Source organism: Camelus dromedarius, chromosome 23 (assembly GCF_036321535.1).
Source record: "Camelus dromedarius isolate mCamDro1 chromosome 23, mCamDro1.pat, whole genome shotgun sequence".
NCBI classification, from domain to species: Eukaryota; Metazoa; Chordata; class Mammalia; order Artiodactyla; family Camelidae; genus Camelus; species Camelus dromedarius.
In genome coordinates, this window is record NC_087458.1 from 23,707,603 (window position 1) to 23,728,830 (window position 21,228).

A 21,228-nucleotide genomic window follows, 5' to 3' on the forward strand; every position below is an offset into this window, starting at 1 on the left:
TAATTATCACACCCAATTTACAGATGAAGAAATGGAGGCTCAGAGAGACTAAATAACTCGGCTAAGTCACCACAGCCAGTAAGGAGGAGAGCTGAGACTAGAATTCAAGTCTGTCCACTTTCAAAGCCGGTGCTCCTGAAATAATACTTAGACGGCCTCCTTCAGTTCCCTCACAGTGCTCCCGGGCAGGTGCTACTCGTGAGAGCAGACCCTGGCCGAACTGAGCGGCCCGGGCTCGCGTGCTGGGGGCCTGGTGGGCCTGGGCTTGAGTGCATGTGGACAGGCCAGGTTAGGTGAAGAGCTGGCTGTTTTATTCTCCCCAATCCTGATGCCTGACAGGCCGAATCCCAACCCCCTCTCTCCGCAGAGCAAGAACTACAAGGCAGTTTGCCTGGAATTGAAGCCAGAGCCAATCAAAGTAAGAAGCTTTTTTGAGGCCATGCCGGCAGCCAGGCCTGAGACCCGTGGGGAGGTGTCTTGGAGTCAGGGGGCTTTCGCTGTTGCTGGTGCCCAAGACTTGTCCCAGGTGCTGGGGGAAACACTGAGGGACAGGCAAGCTGTCTGCTCTCAGAGAACTGCACACTCGAATCAGATACACACGTACATAAGCAGGGAAAATGTCGGTCGGGTTACCTACGACACAGAGAATGAAAGCAGGGAGACGTGACCGGGTGGCTGCCGTGGGCCGGGTGGTCAGGAAGGGCCTTCATTTGAGCTGAGGGCTGAAGGGCGAGTCGGCTGCTACCGCGAGGCTGAGGAAGGGCTCAGCGGGGGGAGGCAGCGGCGTCCACAGGCCCCGAGGTGGGAGTGAGCTTGGCTGTGCCGGGGACAGAGCTGAGGCCCAGTGGGCCGGGAAGGGGTAGGATGAGATGAGCTGGGCGAGAGAGAAGGACGGAGGACACCTCTGCGCAGGTGGGGCCAGGCCACCAGCTCTCACCTCTGCCCTGGCTCAAAGGGAGGAACAAAAACTCGGGGCGATGTCTCCTGTCTCAGCCACCCCACACCTGCAGTTTCCAATTGTCTGTGTTTCTGCTTTCAACCAACAGACATATGACTACAAAGGCGTTAAACAAGAAGGGCCATTTACCAAACCAGGAGGGACAAAGGAGCTAAAGGTAGGTGTGTGGACCCAGGAGGCAGGAGGTTGGATCAGCACAGGGAAGAGGGGGGGTCCGACAGAACAACTTCTACTGCGGATGAACTGCTGGCATTTACGATTCTGAGGCAGCTTTTGTGACTCATTCCTCCTGGTTGTTTTGTTTTGTTTTTTGGGGGGAGGTAATTTAGTTAATTTATTATTATTATTATTATTAATATGATTATTGATATGATTATTATTGGATTGAACCCATGCATGCTAAGCACATGCTCCACCACTGAGCACATCCCCCCCTACTTTTGGCTCTTTTTTTTTTAACTCTTTATTTTTAAATAATTTCAGACTTACAGAAAATTTTCAATAAGTGGTACAATGAGTTCACCCAGATTCCCAGAATGTTGGCATTTTATCATTGTTTTCACTTTCTCTCATATTCACACACCCATATATATAATATATGTATTTCCTCAACCACTTGTGAGCATATGTTTCTCTCAAATTTCAATGTATAGGTCCTAAAAACAAGAACACTCTCTTACACAGCCACCGTACAGTTACTGAAATAGCAAAATCAGGAAATTAACATTGATACAGTTTTCATCTACAGCCCTTATTTTAATTCCACCAGTTACCTCATGAATGTCTTTCACAACAAGTGAAAAGACACCTTTTTGGTCTGGGAGCCAGTCCAGAATCACACTTTGCATCCAGTTTCTGTATCTCTTTAGTCTTTTTTCACCTGGACCAGCTCTTCAGCCTTGTCTTTTGGGACATTTTTGAGGATGAAAGATCATTTTGTAGAGTGACCCTGAATCTGGGTTGTCTGAGGCTTCCTCACCATTAGACTTAGGCTGTTCATTTTTGGCAGTCGCGTCACCGAGCGAAGTTATGACCGTTTCAGAGTACATCACATCTGGAGGTGCTGGATGGCTGGGTGTCTCACTGTTCTATTTTCTTAACAGCCCCCTTTCCTTCCTCCTTCCTCACAACTATCTCTGCTCCTCTTTGGCAATGCCCCAGGGTCTTTCCTTTTCTCCTTTGGACCTTTTCCCTTCCATCGAAGACATTTCTTTACCCCTTCTCTATTTTATTTCCTCAGAATGAACTCAGGGAGGTGAGGGAAGAGCTCAAGGAAAAAATGGAGGAGATAAAACAGGTAACAGGATAGGATTTCCCATCACACGGAGAAAAAGGGTAGCTTCAAGGAAAATGCAGTGCCTAACTGTGAATAACGAAGGAAATGAGGAACTGCATGGAAAAAGCAATCAAACTACCTGAGCCCGAATCCTCTGGAGTGTTTAAGTTATGTATTTCTTACTTGTTTGATGTTTAACACAATGTTTGAGTGATAAGGACTCTCTAAAGTGTCTCATCAATACAGGTGGAGAGATACAACCTTAGTGACAGAGGGAGAGAGGCTAACTTGGAACTTGGGGGCAGTCAGGGACCAATTATTCACCTCCCTTTATTCACCTCCCCTGAGCAAGCAGCAGAGCAAGAGCCCTCTTCTTGTTTCTTTGATGGAACCACCCACAGCATACTTATGAACAAGGGAAATGCTCAAGCAAGAAGGTGTAATTGAAGCTGTGGTCTGAGCTCCACGTGGAAGATTTGCAGTGGCCAGATCCAAGCTGTGCCTAGGCTGCTGCTGGTGGTGACTCGATGGCACTGCACCCAAGTCCCTTCATAGACTCTTGGGAAGAAAGTGGCTTTAACAGGCCATTGTTAGTCCATTCGTTAAGCTTTATCCATCTCATTCCAGAGGAGTAGCTACTGTCCTTTGCTTAAAATGCCCCAGAGACAGCTCCATATTCAATAGTATGTTCTGTGCCTTTCTTCCTCACTAGATAAAGGATGTAATGGACAAGGATTTTGATAAACTCCAGGAATTCGTGGAGATTATGAAGGTAAGCATTTCTTGAGTGCCCTCCATGGGCCAGTACCATACTAGGAATCATGGAGGGAGATGCCAGAGCCTGCCCTGTGAGTACTTACAAGCTAGTAAGAGACTCAAACTCTACTGCAAGAAAGAATTAAATAGCAAGTACCAAGCTAAATGATGACTGACTGTCAATGAATTAGGAGTTTGGAGAAGTGAGGAATGAATGAGGGCTGGGGTAACCAGAAAAGTCCTTTTAAAGAAAGTGAGTCTCAAGGTAAGCCTTGAAGGATGCATTGGAAGCTTAATGCAAATCTAACCAAGAGCCCAATACGATTATTTTTGAACTCAATAATTACTAAAAGGATCTTCTAGATTCTAGAATAGTGGTTCTCAGACTTTGGTGAGTTTCAGAATCACCCGGGGCACTAATATAGGAAACAGAGCCCAGGTCCTGTTTGGATGGGGCTTGCGCCTTTGGATTTTGTTCATGTCCCCCAGGTAGAAGTTTGAGAACAAGCAATGTAGAAGCATAAATAGGCAAAAGTATTCATCTATAAATTTTTCTGGAGCTGTAAGGGGACACTACCCCTACCAGATTCTAACATTCATAATAAAGTCACAGTAATCAAATCAAGGCAGTGTAGCCCAAGGATCACCAGACAAATGAAAGAAACCAGCATAGAAGACCCTGTAACAGCCTCTCTACCAGGGATGCCCTGAGACTCCCTTGTGAGGATTTCTAAAATCTGTTTACCCAGTCCCTGGCACAAATGAACTGAATAAAACCCCCAAGGCGGGCACAGTTGTTCAAAATTCAGGTAAGTGATTCAGGTAATTTCCCCTGATGAGAACCAGGTCCTCACCACTTCAGCAGTAGTTACGAACGTTGGCTGCACGTTGGAATCGCCTGTACTGTGCCTTTGACCTGCCTCCATTTTACACCTACCTGCACCCCTTAGCAATTCAGTCAGAACCTCTCAATATGAGGTCCAGGCAGTGGTAATTTTTAAAGATCCCCAGCTGATTCAATTATATACTCCAAGTTGGGCACCACAGCTCTATAAAACTTAAAATATAAAATATAATAAAGCTGATTTTCTAAACTATCAGTGAGAAGAGAGGGATTATTAATATTAAGAACGCTGCTTGACCGTATGAGGAAAAACTTAATTCTCTTAACACTGTAAACTGAAACAGTTTATAAAGTGAATTCAAAACATAAAAATCTATAAGAAACTGTATGTATTTAACTGGATGGTCTACATATAAATACAGTGGAAGAAATCACAAAAGAAATATACATTTAATAGTATAAAAATTAAAAAATTATAACAGAAAAGCACCATACACAGAATTAAAAAGTAACCAGCAGTTTTGGGGAAACAATTTTTCACAACTATGATAGACATAGACAAAAGGTTTTTATAAGTAACATATAAAGCGCACACAAATCAGTAAGAACCAAATAGGAAAACGGGCAAAGGGTATGTATGAGCAATCCATGGAAGAATATAACTAAAAAGCAATGAATATGTTAAAAAGCTTTCCCTCATGAATAATCAAATAAATGCAAATGACAATAATACTGCGATAACTGCCACACTCAAATAAACTGAGTTTGACTTTGTGGCAATTACAAAGCAAGACAGGAAAAAAAAAAAAAAAACGAAACAAAGCAAGGCAGGATTGCTCTTGTTTATTTGTTTTTTTGTTTTGTTTTGTTTTTACTCTCTGTATATATTTTATTATAAATCCATCCAATTTTATATTATGCTTTTGAAACTTGTTTCTTGAAAATGACTTAACAGCATCATTTTCCTTATGATACAAAATATTCATTGTACGTGGGGGTTTTTTGTTTCTTTTTTCTTTTTTGTGTGTGTGTGTGTTTTTTTTTGTGTGTTTTTAGGAATGCTCTTGTACTGCTGGTGGGAGGGCATTGTGCAAAACTGAAAAGGATTTGGACAATAGGTATCAAAAAATATCAAAACTCAGTGACAGAATTTAACCTATGAGAATGCTCAGAAATGCCAGCATGGGTATATATAAAAAGATGTTCATCACAGGATTATCTATAATAGCAAAAATGCGTAAACAACCACAATTTTCAACAGTAGAGGGGTAGCCGAGCAAATTATGATATACACATATAATGAAAATTAAGAACTATAGGAGACTGTTTAGAAAGAATACTTATAATGAAAAGTTAAAAAACAAGATACAAATAATACGTACAGGCTTATCTCAACTAGGTAAAAAAAAAGATTTGCAGATACTGACTGGTATATATAAAATAGAAAAACAAGTTTATACTGTACAGCACAGGGAACTATAGTCACTACCTTGTAATAGCCTGTAATGAAAAAGAATATGAAAAGGAATATATATGTATTAACTGAATCACTATGCTGTACACTAGGAATTAACACAACATTGTAAACCAACTACACTTCAATAAAAATAAATAGATAGATAGATAGATAGATAGATAGATAGGTCAGTCTACTCCCCCCTACAAATAGGTAAGTAAATATATGGAAAAAAGACTGGAAAGAAATATACCAAAAGGGTTGACATCAGTCATTGCTAGGTGATGAGATTAACTTTTTTTCTTTCGTATACCTCTGTATGGTCCGAATTTTCTACCAAGGGCATATATTATCTCTGTATTAAAATGTGAACACAGTGAGCGTTTTGTTAGTGGGTAGGACTGGATATCACAAGACACAAAGGAAGCTATTTCGGGCGCGGAAGCAGCTTGCACCCAGCATGGGAGCCGGCTGAAGGCGAAGCACATCGTGGTCAGTGGGGAGATCAGTCGTCAAAGTGGGATCGTTGGGGGAAACCCTGAGCAGGAAAATGGAGCGAGCACAAAGGCAGGGGATAATGAAGGCTTTTGAAAGACAGGCAGACAGGTTGGGACTTGGTTGTGTAAGCAGTAAGAGGCCTCTGGAGAGTCTTAATCAAAGAACCTGCTAGGAGCAGCGCTTCCGAAAGCTGAGCTGGCAGCTGTGTGCACGGTGGCCTGGGGGCGCGGGGGCGCCGGTGGGGGCCGTCTGGAGCCAGGCTGTCAAACCGGAAGCCGCATCCCCGCTCAAGGTGAAGGAAGCTGGACCAGGTGTAAGAACAGAAGGAAAGGGGTAAATCTGAAAGATGCATCGCTGGAAAAATGGCATTCTTGGTGACTGATTCAGCATGAATCGTCCATGGCGAAGCATCCATGATGACAGCAGAGTCTTCATCCGGACGGTTAGAAGAAAGTGGTGGTGACAAGGATAGTTGGGAAACAGCTGAATTAGGAGAGAAAATGAGGAGGTCAGTTTGGGACATGAGTTTGAAGTGATGGTGAGACTTTTTAAAAGATGGGATATTTTGACTCTGATGTTTCGGACCCAGGAACATTTTGACTTCAAGGATATTTTGACTTTATGAATACCAATATTTTATTCCAAATTTATAGTGACATTTAAAAATGCTTTTCAAGAAGGTATATTTTAAAAAATCATTTCCATTTCACAGTGTAACTCCTTAATCAATTTTCTGCCTCAGATCAGTAAACTCTTCCCACGTCTTTCATATTTTAACAAAATGGTTTTCCTTGAAGCAGATTATTTTTCACTTGTATTCTGTGATGTTCAGTCCAACCCTGTTTTTGTACATAACAGATAATGTCAGTAACATCTGCCATCTTAGGATTTCTTTTGTGACCACTGCTTCTATTCAGTTTCTTCAGGTCAAATTTTATAGATTTAAACTTCACCAAGAAAATTTTATTCTTCTTTCAGTTCTTAGTGAATAATGAATGTGAAATGCCTTTTGAACTTCTGTCAGTTTTATTTTGTGTTGACCATTTCCGCCAGTATTAAAAGATGGAGCAAATCCAAATACACAGAATCTAGGTGCACAGTGAAACTCTGGAGTCAGAAGTGTCTTTGGGGGTCAAAAGATTTATTTTCTTGGTTCCATGATTTTATAGACATTGGCCCAAGGCAGATAATGGTTCTATCCAAGTGTGAGATCAGGCAAAACAGATCCTGGCCTGTGACCCAAATGGAGAGTTTGGACAAGCCCCTCATGACTCTGTCTATGCCTCAGCTTCACCATGGAATGGGGGAAGGGAAAGGGAGAGCTGGTACGTGCCCTGTACATCCTAGAAGTCACCTCACCCAGGGCCAGTGAGGATTCTTGAGGCAGTAAGGTGCTGAGGTGGTCTCTGAATGGTTTGCAAAGTGAGGCAAAGAGAAAGGGTGTCAGAAGCCCTTCAAGATGATGATTCTAGCTTTGAATTCTCTCTTGAAGGAAATGCAAAAGGATATGGATGAGAAGATGGATGTTTTAATGAATATACAGAACAGCAAGCTGTAAGTGTAACCTGCACCCATCTCTCCTAACCCCTAAAGAACCTCCTCCCTCACTTTTTTAAATGTCCTTGGGGTTCAGAGGATCCCCAGGCTCTTCGAGGAGCTGTCTTGGTTTCTCTTGTCCCATGGCTTGGAGTCAAGGCCTTCCACGGTCACCCACGCTACTGGTTATCTCCTTTCACGTTGGAAATTATCTCCCCAACTCTGCCCCTCCCTGACTCCCCAGTCCCCTTAAAAGAGGAAAGGAGCAGCAAGAACTCAGGCTAATAGGAAAGAAGGACACAGACCCACAGCTCCGCCTCAAGAAAAGGGATGGAGCTGAGGGAGCACCGCTCAGTCTTCAAAAGAAGATGATGGCGCTGCAAAAATCGAAAAAGGACCCAGTGGATTCCCTTCACCAGTGTGAGACTTGCTGTGTAAGTGAAGCCCTCCCCCACCCTGCACTGATGCGACACCCCGGACTCCTGTTCTCCCCCGACCTCCCCTGGGCCCTCTCAGTCCCTGTAAAGGGACTGGTTCCACTCCTCTCCCAGCCCGCGGTGCCGCCCTTGTCTTGAGTCTGCTCTGGGGGCTTGGCCTCTAGGTCTGGGGAGATTCCTAAACCCTGACCAAGTAGGACCCAACCCCAAATGTGCCTGCCCTCCAAGTGCAACTGTACCGTTCTGTCCTTTCCTATAGCAAGACTCGATGAGGTGCCCAGCAGGCTGGCCATCTTGGTCCAGTGAAAAATGATCTTTCTTGTGCTGTTTCTGTCCTCCACAGGAGAAATGTTTGTTGTGTGCCCCAAAGAACAACTACAATCAGGGGTAGGTAGATCCATGCAAGCGCCTTGTCTCAATCGGGTGCCCGGGCCTCCCAAAGGCAGTGTGCCCAGGGTGCATTCCTGGCAAATCTCACCCAGGTTGTGCAGGCGCTGCCATCCCCCTAGCCCCCCGCCCCACGCACTCAGTCTTGGAGGATGTGGCACAGGAAGGACTCACTCAGCCCAGCCTGGCGGCTGCTGCCCACAGACCTCATGGAGGGGAGGGTGCCTCTGTAGCTGCTGAGCTGAACTTGCTTCAGGCTCCTGACTTTCTCTCCATGCAACAGGACAATTCCGCACCAGGCCTGGGCACCCTTTTCACCCTTGGCATCTGGATCTGCCTTCTGATTTATCTGTGCTTCAACTCCTGTGTGATGGAGGACGTGCTTCCCACCTAGAGCCCCGGCAGGACTGTGGGCAGCTCCGCTCTGGTTCACCTCTCCTGACTCCTTGAGCCTTGGACGCCGCCGAGAGCTGCAAGGCTCACTGCCCTCACGAAAACCACCCTGCCCCGGCTCCCTCCACCCGGAGAGGAAGATCTTCCTTTAAAGCCAAAACGGGAGTCAGCATTATGAATATCAGCCCCCAGCTTGAGTGTGCGGTGTCACTTCTTTTGGATCAAAATCAGCGTATTTCAGACCCCAACCCTTCCTCGTGCTTCCTGATGGTTTAGTGGAAAATTCTTGGGGTCATCCTTGGGGTTTTTCCCCTCCCCTCTCCCCCATCGCCTCCTGACACTTCCCCCAGTTCTGCAAAAGTCCCAGGTCAAAAGGACTGGCCCTGAAGATATGAGATGCCATTCTGTGTGATCCCAGAATGTGTGTGTGTGTTTGTGTGTGTGTGTGTGTGTGTGTGTGTGTCCGTGTCCCCGTGTCCGGGGCGCCCAGTGCCTAGCCAGTACTGCTTCCCTCTGGGGTCTTGTCCCCAAGCAGGACTTGAGGCTCCGCTCCTTGTATGAACTGGATCCCTTTCTTGGATTCTAAGGACCCATCCTCCTTGCCTTCTGGAAGGTTTCCTCACCCCTACCCCACCCCCCCTCAAAGAAGACCTAGCCCTTCAGAGGACTTTGAAGGTGGGGATGAGCCATTAACTGCCTACCACTCCCCTCTGTCCGGCCCCAGATCTCTCGACTGAGGAGGACGAAGCTTGCCTGCTGGCTTGAAATAAGAGCAAAGATACAGGGAAAACCGTATTTCAACAAACCTCCCCGCCGTGGGTGTGGTTCAGTGAAGAAGGAATTAATGGGGTTCCATATTTTTTTCTCACCAGCTCTTTCTTGTTTCATCTCTTTGCTAAGTTGGCTGCTTCAGCTTTTAGATGGTCCAGCAAATGATCAAATTCTTTTTTTATTTTTTAAAAATTTATATATATATATTTTATTGAAGTGTAGTCAGTTTACAGTGTTGTGTCAACTTCTGGTGTGCAGCACAATGCTTCAGTCATACATAAGTTACTGCAAGATATTGAATATTGTTTCCTGTGCTATATAGTGGAAACTTGTTTACATTATATATATTTTAGTATTTGCAAATCTTGAACTCCCAATTTATCCCTTCCCACTCCCTTTCCCCCTCCAGTAACCATAAGTTTGTTTTCTATGTCTGAGTCTGTTTCTGTTTTGTAAATAAGTTCGTTTGTCTTCTTTTTAGATTCCACCTATAAGTGATAGCATATGGTATTTTTCTTTCTCTTTCTGGCTTACTTCACTTAGAATGATGACCTCCAGGTCCATCCATGTTGCTGCAAATAGCATTATTTTATTTTTTTATGGCTGAGTAGTATTCCATTATATAAATATACCACAGCTGCTTTATCCAGTCATCTGTTGATGGACATTTAGGTTGTTTCCATGTTTTGGCTATTGTAAATAGTTGATCAAGTTCTTTTTTTTAATATATTTTCTTTTTTGATTTTTAATTTTTTTTGGTGGGGGCAGGTAATTAGGTTTACTTGGTTTTTTATTTTTAGAGGAGGTACTGGGGATTGAACCTAGGACCTCATGCATGCTAAGCATGCGCTCTACTGCTTGAGCTACACCCTCCCCTCGATCAAGTTGTTAACATCTACATCATCATGAGTGATGCCTTGGGTGCTTCTGATATACGTTTAAAGAACAACCAAAAGCAAAATAAAACACAGGCCTTGCCCTCAAGGAGCTTATAGTTTTAAAGGAGAGATGGTAGACTCGTCTATCAAAAATATGGACCGTGTATAAATAAGCACAACCATCATTAGCCGGTGACGAAAGCAGAGGTGGATTAGGGGTGGGAGAAGGAGAAGGGAGGGTATAGCCTGCTGTTAGTTTCCTGTTGCAGCTGTAACAGATTACCACACATTTAATGGCTTAAGACAACACAAAATTGGTTCAAAATTGGTCTCACTGGGCTAAAGTCAAGGTCTTGGCAGGTCTGCATTCCTTCTGGAGACTCAGAGGAGAGTCTTGCCTTTTTCAGATCCCAGAGGCTGCCTGCATTCCCGGCCTCGTGGCCTCCTTCCCTCCCCAAAGCCAGCAGTGGCCAGTCAAGTCTGTCTCACTCTGCAACACTGATTCTTCTGCCTCCTGCTTCTGCTTTCAAGGACACTTGGGATTACACTGGGCTCACCTGGGAATCCAGGACGCTCTCCTGGGCTTAAGGTCACCTGATGATCAGTCTTGCTCCCCCTCTGCCATGTAACGGAACATGTTAGCAGGCTCTGGGGATTAGAACATGGGTATCTTTGGGGGCCAATAGTCTGCCTACCAAAGGGGACCCCCAGACCCCATCTCTTGACTACCAAACCTCCAAACACTTGGGAACACTGCCTCACTCAGTTCTGTGTTGGGGGGGTTTTAAAATAGGCCCAGAAATTCTTTGAAACTCTTTCAAGAGGAAGCTAATTCCTCTCCCCTTGAGGGAGGGCTAGACATAGTGAAGAACAGAATATGGCAGGAGTGATGGTGTCTTACTTCCGAGGGGAAATCATAAAAGGCATGTGGTGTCCGTCTTGCTGTCTCTTGGATGCTTATCCTGGGTAAAGCTCACTGCCATGTGGTGGGACACCCAAGTGGTCCTAGGGGAAGGGCCGCATGTCCAGGAACGGAGGCCTCCTGCCAAGATGTGAGGAGTCGTTTTCCAGCCCCAGCCGAGCCCAGAGATGACGGTAGTCCTGGCCCACATCTTGACTGCAGCCTCGTGAGATGACCTTGAACCAGAGCCCAGTTAGATGTCTCTTACACACCTGACCTGCAGGAACTGTGAAATAATAAATGCCTGTTGATTCAAGTTGCTAGATTTGGAGGCAGTTTGTCAGGCAGCAATAGATAACACCAGTGCCAATTTGAAGAACAAAAACAAGGTCGTCAGGGAAACAGCTGCCAGGATCAGCTGAGTGCAAGTGGTTGTGCCGTGCTGATCAAGCCCCCAGGGCTGGGGGCAGTGGTTTCTGCAGTCCCTGTCCCTTAACCCTTCCCAAGCTCCCCTGTGCCCTGGTTCCGTGTCATCCAATGCAGAGGCAACAGAAGGACACCACCGTGCGTTACGGGGCAGGTTTGCCTGGCTGTCACACGGCTGTCATGTCTGTCCTTGGGGATGGACCTTTGGGGAGCCGCAGCCTGTCATTCCTGCTGACAGTGCGCATGGGCCAGCTTTGCTGGTGAGTGTGTGCCTTTTCAGTGGGTCTCAATGTCACCTCATCTGGAAGGAAATCGTACTTAACCTTGTCTCTCCTCCCAAATGCGCTATTCCTGTCCTGTGTGCAGAGCCTCTTGGGGGGCACTTCCCTGACTTGGGGCATCACTTCTTTGTGCTGGAGGACCCACTTCATCAGAGCAAGGTGGATAGGCCATCTGCCCAATCGGACTCCTTTCCCAGGGAATTTGAGATTGGAATTTCGTGAGACTCAGCCCCCAGAATTGAGGATTTGTAATCAGGAGATGGGGAGGCATCTGCCACCATCGGCCAAAGAAGCAGAGATTGCTGATCTATGGAAAAAGGAAACCACTTTGTGAAGAGAAGAATGAAACGGAAATGCTGAGAGAAGCGGAGACCGTGTAGTTCCGGAGAGGCGGATGCAAGAGCCAGTGTCTGGCCCGGCCCTGCTGGCCCCTGCCTTGGCTCAGTGAGAGCCCCTGGGCCCTTGGACTGCAGAGTGGCTGTTACTTACCACCAGACAAGCCTGAACTAGGCCCCGCAGTTAGAAGACCCTCGGAGATTATCTGGTCTAATCTCTTCAACTTATAATGAGGATTCTGAGGCCCAAAGAGGCACAGTGAGGTGCCCTCAGTCACACAGCCCATTTGCAGCAAAGCCAGGACCTGAACCCAGATTTCCTGACTCCTGGGCCAGTGCTCTGTGACTCTCGGGGGCTGCCAGTACTTCCAAGGGCAACGAGATGAGGAAGAAGGAGGACAGACCTCAGGTCAGCTGGGTCGAGACATGAATCAGTGCTGTGGCAGCAGGTAAGTCACTTCACCTCCCTGAGACTCAGTGTTTCCATCTGGAACATGGGGATAATGACCCTGGTTCTTAGGGGTGTAGTGATGTGTATGAGGAAATCAATCAACAGGAAAATAGGAGAGTGGTATGAGGACTGGTAACACAGCACCCCTCCTGTCACTTTGGTGCCTGATTCCCGCAGAGTGAGGGGCTCACCCAGCCCACCCACGGGGAACAGGTGCTGTGGCCCCAAGCCCCAACTCAAGCAGTCACCAGAGAACCAGGAGGGTGAGTCACTTGGCAGCAATTAGGTGGGCAGGGCCGGGATGAGGCCGGGCTGTGTCATCCATTTCCCTCACTGCCCTGGGCCCTGGCACGGCGCCCCCCCCCCCCAGCCTCCCTTCTCCCAGGTCACAGGCTACAGCCAGCCTCAGAAGGTGGGTGAGGATGGGCTCAGGCGTCTACCTGACAGAGGGGAGCCCCATCCCTACCAGATGCCACAGGTCTGAGTGTATCCATTTCCATGGCAATGGGCTACCCATCCACCTCTCTAAGGGGGCCACAGAGCCCTCCCTGAACCCCCTTCAGTATTTCAAACGTGATTTACCCTCCTGTGCCTGTGATCAAGGTGGCTCTGGTTCTAATCTCTATATCAGGACAAAACACAGCCAAACACAATCCAAGTCTCAATTCTGGAGATTGCACAGTGAGTCTGAGAGCCTGACCCTGGGTCCAACCACAGGGGACCGAGAAGGTGAAGGACGTGCCCTCAGCAGGTGATGGAGGAGAATGCGGGAGGTTCTGCCCACTGGACAGGCTGATACCAATACCAGCTTTTAAACGTGGTGACCGAGGGGGCTTTGTTCTGTTCTGTCTTGTTTTTTATGAGCAATGAATTTGTGAGGCGATGAGCAACTCCAATAATAGTCTAATTTATGCAGTATTTCTGAAGGGCAATTTGGCGATACGTATCAGATGCTTTGAAAGACAGGAAAACGCTGCAGATGGCCGCCAGGATTTAGCTACGGGGTACTCAACACAGAGTCATTTATGTATAGAAAAATCAGAAACAACATAAGCGGACACCAGTTGGTTAAATAAATTATGGCACACCCATAAAATGGAGTGTTCCACTGACATTAAAAGTAATATTAATTTTATTATTTGTTGTTGAACATGGATGGACCTGGATGTCATCATTCCAAGTGAGGTAAATCAAAGACAAATACCATATGATATCACTTATATGTGGAATCTAAAAAAAAAAAATGACACAAATGAACTTACTTAAAAAACATAAAGAGACTCATAGACATAGAAAACAAACTTATGGTTACCAGGGGGGAAAGGAGGAGGGTGGGATAAATTAGGAGTTTGGGATTGGCTGATACAAACTATGATGTACAGAATAGATAAACAGTAAGGTCCTACTATAGAGCAGAGGCAACTATATTCAATGGCTTGGAGTAACTAATGAAAAAGAATATGAAAAAGAACATATATATGTGTGTATAACTGAATCACTATGCTGTACACCAGAAACTAATACAACATTATAAATCAAACAATAAAAATTTAAAAAAGAATAGTATGTTGTTGAAATATATTTGATACCATCAAGAGTTATGAATGATATAATGTTAAATGAAAAAAAGCAAATTATGAAATAGTATTATAGTCCTGTTTTTGGTAAAAATTTTTATGTGTGTGTGTGTGCACACTCACATAGGGAGGCATGCACAAACTGAAAAGACAGGATACACACAAGAATAACAGTGGTTTTCTCTGAGTAGTAGGATTGTGACAATTTTTTATGTCATTCTTTGTACTTAACTATAATTTCTAACTTTTCTATGCATTATTTGTATAACAATTTTCATAATTTTTTCCCCTTATTTTAAGGAGAAAGATGGCCCAGGAAGGACCCTTAAGGATGGAGACAAAGTCAGCTGAGATTTCCTGAAGTCCTTTCTGATGGAAAGCACCTAGGACCTTTCTGGTTTCCTGGGAGTGACCGGTGAAGTCATGCATTGTCCAAATGTTCATCCGGAGGAAGGGGGTGGCTTCATCTCACTAAAAGGACAATTTAAAAGGACAACAGAAAACCAGTGAAAATGGCTGTATGTCTCTGGCCACGAGTGACACTCGCTCAGTGCGTATCATCCCACCCTCAGTGGTCTGCCACCCTCTTCTCCGGGCTGAGCGATTACAACGTCCTGGAGTAGAGGAGGAGTCCCTGCAGTCTCTCCCCAGCAAGCCAAGCTTGTCCTTTTAGAAAGTTAGTTAGATCACGTTGCTCTTCTGCTCAGCACCCCCGGGCTTCCCGTTCCTCTCGGAGCGGAATCCACGCTCAGGGCCGGCCGTGCCTCCGGGTCAGCCCTGCCGCCGGCACGCCCACTGCGCACGCGCGGCCCTCCCGCTGCCTCGCCCGGCTCCCGCCGCTGTTTTCCTCCCTCTTCAAACCCGCCACGTGCATTCTCACCTCAGGGCCTTTGCACTCGCAAATATCCCCTCCCATTTCCTCAGCTCTCCACGTGGCCGTCCACTCAAAAGTACCTCTCTCAGTGACACGTTCCCTGTTACCCAGCACAGATAACAGTATCCCCGCCCCAGCGTTCCTTATCGTCCTCACTCTGCTGTATCTTCCTCTCCAGCACCCTGAGCACCCAGTGGCAGCTTACACACTTCACTTGTTTGTTGTCTGTCTCCTGCCGGAATGTGGGTTCCTTGAGAGCAGAGGTGGTGTTTCGGCCACTGCTCTATTCCAGGCGCTAGGGCGGTGCTGAGGGTACAGCAGGGGACTGATGGACACTCCCCAAAGGGACAGGTGAGTGTAAAGATACCTACTCTGTCCCGGACCCCGCAGGCTCTGCGCTCAGAGCTTCCTCTGCATTATTTTATCTTATTCTTACAACAACCCTATGAAGTCATTCTGCCTGCCTTCCCACTGAATAGACATTGAACAGACATTTAAACGGTCCTTCTCCCCGTTTTATACAGGAGGAGCCGGCTCAGAGAGAGAAGGTAATGAAAGTAATCTGTCCAAGGTCACAAAGTAAGTGGCAGAGCTGAAATTTGAACCTGAGCATCCCGATGTCAGAATCTCCTTCCTCTACCCTCTTGCTTCTCACTGTGTGGTCCCTGAGCCAGCAGCGTCAGCAGTATCTGGAACTTAGAAATGCAGAGTCCCAGGCTGCGTGCCAGCCCTACAGAACCAGGACCCGCGTTTTAATGAGACCTCCCAGGTGACGCGAGTGCTCACTGTAGTCAGAAGTTGTGCTCTCTGCATGCCCTCAGGTGTGTGCAAAATAGGGGACCTCCCTCTGAGCCAGGGGCTGCCCGTGGTCTGGGTTAGTTTGGCAGTGGGTTCTGTCCCCCCGTGGGTTGCCTGCTACCCCTAGAGATGAGAGCTCTTTAGTATCTGCCGGGCTCTGGAGAGGGGGGACCAAACTTCGCTATGACTGGCAGAAGCTCAGTGCCAGCCTCTGTCCGGGAGCCAGTCCTGCTGTGGGACTTCTCTTTCTTGGAGGAAAGCCTCTCAGTTCACTTAGGAAAAACCATACCTGTGCCTCTTAAAAGCGTGTGAAAGACCCTATGGGCATCAGAGATGTGGCACTGAGCCTGGAGTAGAAGCTGTTTCCACCTGACACTTAGGCACTTGGGCTGGGGAGGTTGTGAGAACAAAACAATATCTATTTTCAATTAAATTATTAAAGCCCGGGAGCCCACCCTTTTACCCATTTTTATCACCAAGTACCACCTTCAGTCTTGACATTCATGAAGAATGGGCCTGTAATAAAACTCAAAATCCTCACTCCCAGGCTTGCCCAAGCCCACTAAAAACAAGGGTGTATGTCTCTGTGAACCCAAGTATGCAAAAAGCCGACTATGAAAACACCAGCAGAGGGCGCTGTGACCCCACTGGTCCCTGCCCACTGACCTCTCCAGGAAGGAAAAGCTGCAAAGACGCAAGAAAGGAAATCAGATAGGATTGGAGGTCTGGGCCCTGGGGCCCCTCCTGGTTTTGTCTTTGGAATCTTGTGGGAGCCCAGGACTCCTGACACCTCTCATTTGTGCCTACAGGAAAGCCAGTGGTCACCCACATAGGGGTCCATTCCAAAAGGCTCCTCCAACATCTAATATTTGGAACTCACAAAAAAGTGAGGCCACTCCTTTATTTACTTAACCAGCCTTTGGTGAGCACCTGCTGTGAGCCAGACATAGAGCAAGACCATGCCTTTTGCATAAGGGGTGCCATCACAATAGTTAGATGGAGGCCAGCCCCCTAAGCCTTGTAAATCTCTAATAGAGAGATACTAGAACAAACGAGACTGTTTCCTGTTCTGAGGTCGAAGAAAAGGAACAGGGGAAGGGCAGAGCGGAGGAGAGGGATGACCACGTGGGGAGAGAAGAAGTAGGGGAGCCAAGCAGGAGCAGGAGGACCCTGGGGAACAGGAGGGGAGGTTGGCTTCCATCCCTGCCTGGTGCGTATACAATATAGAACTTTCAAAAGTTTGTCTTTGGCTTCCTCCCACTTCCCTTTCTAGACCCTGACTTGGGACAGTTTCTGCAGAGCCTGGGACTGCAGGGAGCAAGCCCGGAGCCCCTGCAGCACGCCCCCCGCCTGCCCTGCTGGTTGTGGCCACCGCGCTCAGGAGCTTTCTCCTCTCCGCTCCCCGTCCACACCCCCAGACCCGCAGCTGCCCTCCTCAGCTCAGGGTTGGTAGCCAGGTAGTCCTATAAACAAATGTGCCCTGATGTGTGGCAGACTGGCCCACCCAGGGATGTGTGTGACTTTCCAAGAGTACCCAAATTCATCTCAAAGTGGTAACATTCCAGACAGTGGGCTGGCGGGCCATGACAGTTTCAGGCTGTGTCGGGGATGGAGTTTTGGGAGCAAGACCTGAGCAGCTGCCAAGGGGGTCTCACACAGTGTTTGCTCAACAGGCATTGGTACCACAGGAAAATCCGGATGCCTGTCCACACAGAAGGAAGTAAAGCTGACATTGCCCTGCCTTGTTCATTATGTCTTCGCTAATGCTGCTCTCACCACAGGGAATGTTCCTCCAGGTCTACCTCTTAAAGTCCCAGCCAGCAGTGGTGACAGAAGTCACACTAGTGGTTACCTGCAGGGTGAGGGTGGGGCCGGGGGGGAAGACAGGGTAGAGGTGCAGGGGAGGGCACTAGAGTGCTGATAACATCCTATTTCTTGATCTGGGTGGTGGTGACATGATTGTGTGCTCTGTGTAAAATGTTATTCATCAAACTGCAGATGTTAGATGGTGCAGGTCCTCAAAAAAAAAATTTAGCATGGAGTTACCACTAAGAGCCAGCAATTCCACTCCTAGGTACATGCCCCAAAAACCTGAAAATATATGCCACACACAAAAAGTATCTGTGAGTGGCAGCATTGTTCATAATAGCATTCTTCATTATAATGAATTCAGCATTATTCATAATAGCTGAGAGGCGGCTATAACCCAGATGTCCCTCAGCTGTTGATGACTGATAAAGAAAATGTGATCTATTCATACCACGGAATATTACTCAGCCATAAAAAGGAATGATGGCCTGATACATGCTATGACATGAATGGACCTTGGAAACATGCTTAAGTGAAAGAAAACAGTCACAAAAGATGACATATTGTATGATTTTATTTATAAGGAAGTCCAGAAGAGCCAATTCCACAGAGATAGAAAATGGATTACTGATTGCCAGGGGCTGGGGGAGAGGGAAGTGGGGGGTGACTGCTAATGGATGTGGGATTTCTTTAGGCGGGGAATGAAAATGTTCTGGAATTAGTGGCAACAGTTGTACAACTCTGCGGCTGTACTGAAGTGTACACTTGAAAGGTGTGAATTCTACAGTGTGTGAATTAGAGCTCAAAAACAGGATCAAGCTGTACCTTTATGATTTGTTCCCTTTGATCTCTTAATAATATATATATATATATTTAAGTTTAAAAGTGAAGATGCCACTACTCTGTTGCCGTGGCTCCTGAGGTTTTAAAAAAGTCACACCAAAAGTGCCACCTCCTCTATGAAGTCTCCCTCATCACCCCCACCCCCACCCCCAAGATCCTTTAGCATTTAGTGCCAACAACCTGCTTACTACTTACTGCTCGTAGATCCTGGCCACTCAGTGCGGCTGTGGACCAACATCCCTGCATCCCTTGGGGGCTTGTTAGATGTGCAGCCTCTCAGGCCACCCAGACCTGCTAAATCAGACTCTGCCTTTCAACAAGATCACCAGGTGATTTGTATGCACATTAATGTTCGAGAAACATTGCTCCGGAAGGCTTCCTCCCCTCTCCCCCTCCACTTCTGCCTATGTTCAAGATTGTCTTTGTCTCTCCCCACCTAATGCTAGCCAACATTTGTGGATTCAGTGCTAGTGGCCTCAGAACTAAAGCCAACAGCTACTCTTAAGACCAGGATAGAGAGACTAAAATCTGGGGACACTGTGGTCAGATAAAAGAGTATGTAAATTCTGGACATCTGAAGTGAGATCTCCAAACACCACTTCCCACCGAAAGGCATCAGGGCTTTGGGAGAAATGGCCGATTCTAGGTCTAGGCAGGAAATGGACAAGATGAGGCTTGTTTAAAATGTGCCAGACTTCTCAGGTCACGTTCAAAGGGTTCAGGAACCAGCTGGAAGAGATTCCCACTGGTCAGAACAGGGCCACTTGAGCATCGATGAGAATATTAACTGCAATGAATTGAAACGCATCAGCTGTGTTAAAAATCCATGAATTCATAGTAATACTGAAAACTAAACAACTCTCATTGTTCCCTGTTGGAGGATGCTAGGAAAGTAATTCACGCATTACTTTGAAAATGGTAAACAAAAGGAGGAAATCAAGCAGTTATTCTGGGTGTCAAACGGCAGGTAGTGATGTCTGTCTGATTCTGTCATTCCCCTTTCCTTTATAAGCTGGCATGCTTCTACGAAGAAGACAATGATAGACCCTGAAATCACTATTTTGAAACAGTGATATTTCAGAAGATTCAGGCATTGATCGTCTGCAGCATCTAATATCACAGAAGGAGACAACCAGACGTCATGTGCCTCTTGCTGGAAGAATTTCCCACCACTCAAAACAAACTTGAATGTGATTAAGCTCTAGATCGAGTGCCAATTTACAGGAAAAACAGGGACAGAGATTGTGCACAAGTCTCCAGAATAAACAACCCAGTGTCTTCAACAAACGAATTGCAAGGGGAGAAAAGATGGAGGAGTAACTTATAGATTAAAACAGGCTTAAAAGTCAGAGCATCCAAATTGAACACGTGAACCTCATTTGAACCCGGAGTCAAACTGTTTTTTTGAAAACTCCGTTAATGACAATTTTGAGACAAGTGAGAAACTTAAACACTAGGAATTGCTGGTTGTAATGTAAAAAGCATTCTTTTGTAGTGATTTACTAGAACGTTTCGAAATGCAATCGTATGCTATCTGGGATTTGTTTCAAAATAATAGAAGATGGGCTAAGCTGACGGTGTGGGGGGTGCAACCCGCTTGGCCATTGCTGGGGCTGAGGGGGTGGTAGGTGTGTGCTGGTTTATGACAGTATTCTGTCTACTTCTGTGTATGTTCAGAAGTCTCTAAAGTTTAAAAGGCTAAAACAAACAAGCGAAAGATTTATAACAAAGTGTTGACGTAAAAAAACCCCCACACACACATAAGGGAAGCAAAGCAGAGCTTAGGTGCAGGATCTGTAGCTGCAAGAATAAGATGACCTTTCTTATTTTCTTCTCTACCTACTTTCCAGTAACTAGATTTTTTTGTAATGTAATAATTTGCCTTCAGTGGTGTTCTACAGAATGAGACAATCAACTCACAGTCCAGAGAATGAAGCAGAAAATAAAAGTTATGAAAACTCAAGGAGAAAGACTTAGATACAGAAATAATTGCAGGTCAGAAATGAGCCCAGCTGAGTTCACTCCAGAGGCCCAGCGACCGAGGGCTAGAGCCAGGCTGTGCTGTGTCATGACCATGTCGGGGGTGGAAATAGCATGTCTGTTTAGTATCCTTCTCCCCAAAAGAATCTAATGTGAGAGCCATGGCTTTCAACCCTGGCTGCACATTCGAATCACCTGGAAAGCTCTCGAAACACAGATGCCCAATTAAATTGAGATCCCGCAGGAGGCCCGCGGCTTCAGTGACAGCCAGTGCTCCCCCAGGGACTTGACCGTATACGCAGCCAGATGGAGACTCTTGGTGTCAGGACAGGCAAATCTGGGACTGCAGCCGGCCTGCCCACAAGCTGGGTAAACCTGCTGGGAAATGGTGACAGCCTCTGCCGGGTAAATGACAAGGTGAATTGGTAAGTGAAACACTGGGTGTTAACTTCATTCTGTTTGCTGTGAGTCACCTGAGGTCATCTGGAGCCACTGTGTGCAACCTGAGTCACTCCTCTCTGGGTGTCCGGGGGTGGCTGAGATCCAACGAGGCCAAAGGTTGGCTCCTGTGGGCTCGGCCGGGGGCTCCCAGGGTGGCAGGTTTTAGCAGCACGCAGCGGGTACGAGGGGTAAACAGCTGGCCGGCAGAGGTCATGGTCTGCATCCGGGTGGGGAAGGAAGGGTTTGGGGTGCACAAGGACGGCCTCCTGCCACGCCCTGGGCTGTGAGTCAGCCCCGAGGAACACCCAGTGGCTGAGTGGGA

The 21,228-nt window shown here is 46.7% G+C and overlaps 1 protein-coding gene across 14 annotated transcripts in view; it reads left to right on the plus strand.

Annotated features, from left to right (window-relative positions):
* Positions 1-20,015, plus strand: part of TEX35 (testis expressed 35) — a 28,349-nt gene extending 8,334 nt beyond the window's left edge. For 2 of the 14 annotated variants that reach the window (XM_064478033.1, XM_064478023.1), the window contains 9 exons: positions 368-526; positions 1,047-1,115; positions 2,199-2,255; positions 2,947-3,006; positions 7,281-7,342; positions 7,569-7,758; positions 8,432-12,582; positions 13,216-13,335; positions 14,462-19,098. In XM_064478033.1, the coding sequence (XP_064334103.1) occupies positions 440-526; positions 1,047-1,115; positions 2,199-2,255; positions 2,947-3,006; positions 7,281-7,342; positions 7,569-7,758; positions 8,432-8,542 (636 nt within the window). In that variant the 5' untranslated portion in view covers positions 368-439 and the 3' untranslated portion in view covers positions 8,543-12,582; positions 13,216-13,335; positions 14,462-19,098. Of the gene's footprint in view, positions 1-367; positions 527-1,046; positions 1,116-2,198; positions 2,256-2,946; positions 3,007-7,280; positions 7,343-7,568; positions 7,759-8,020; positions 8,150-8,431; positions 12,583-13,215; positions 13,336-14,461; positions 19,099-19,497 lie in introns of those variants that run through there. The other 12 variants (XM_064478024.1, XM_064478031.1, XM_064478027.1 and 9 more) reach the window with 12 other exon arrangements.
* Positions 20,016-21,228: the final 1,213 nt, after the last annotated feature.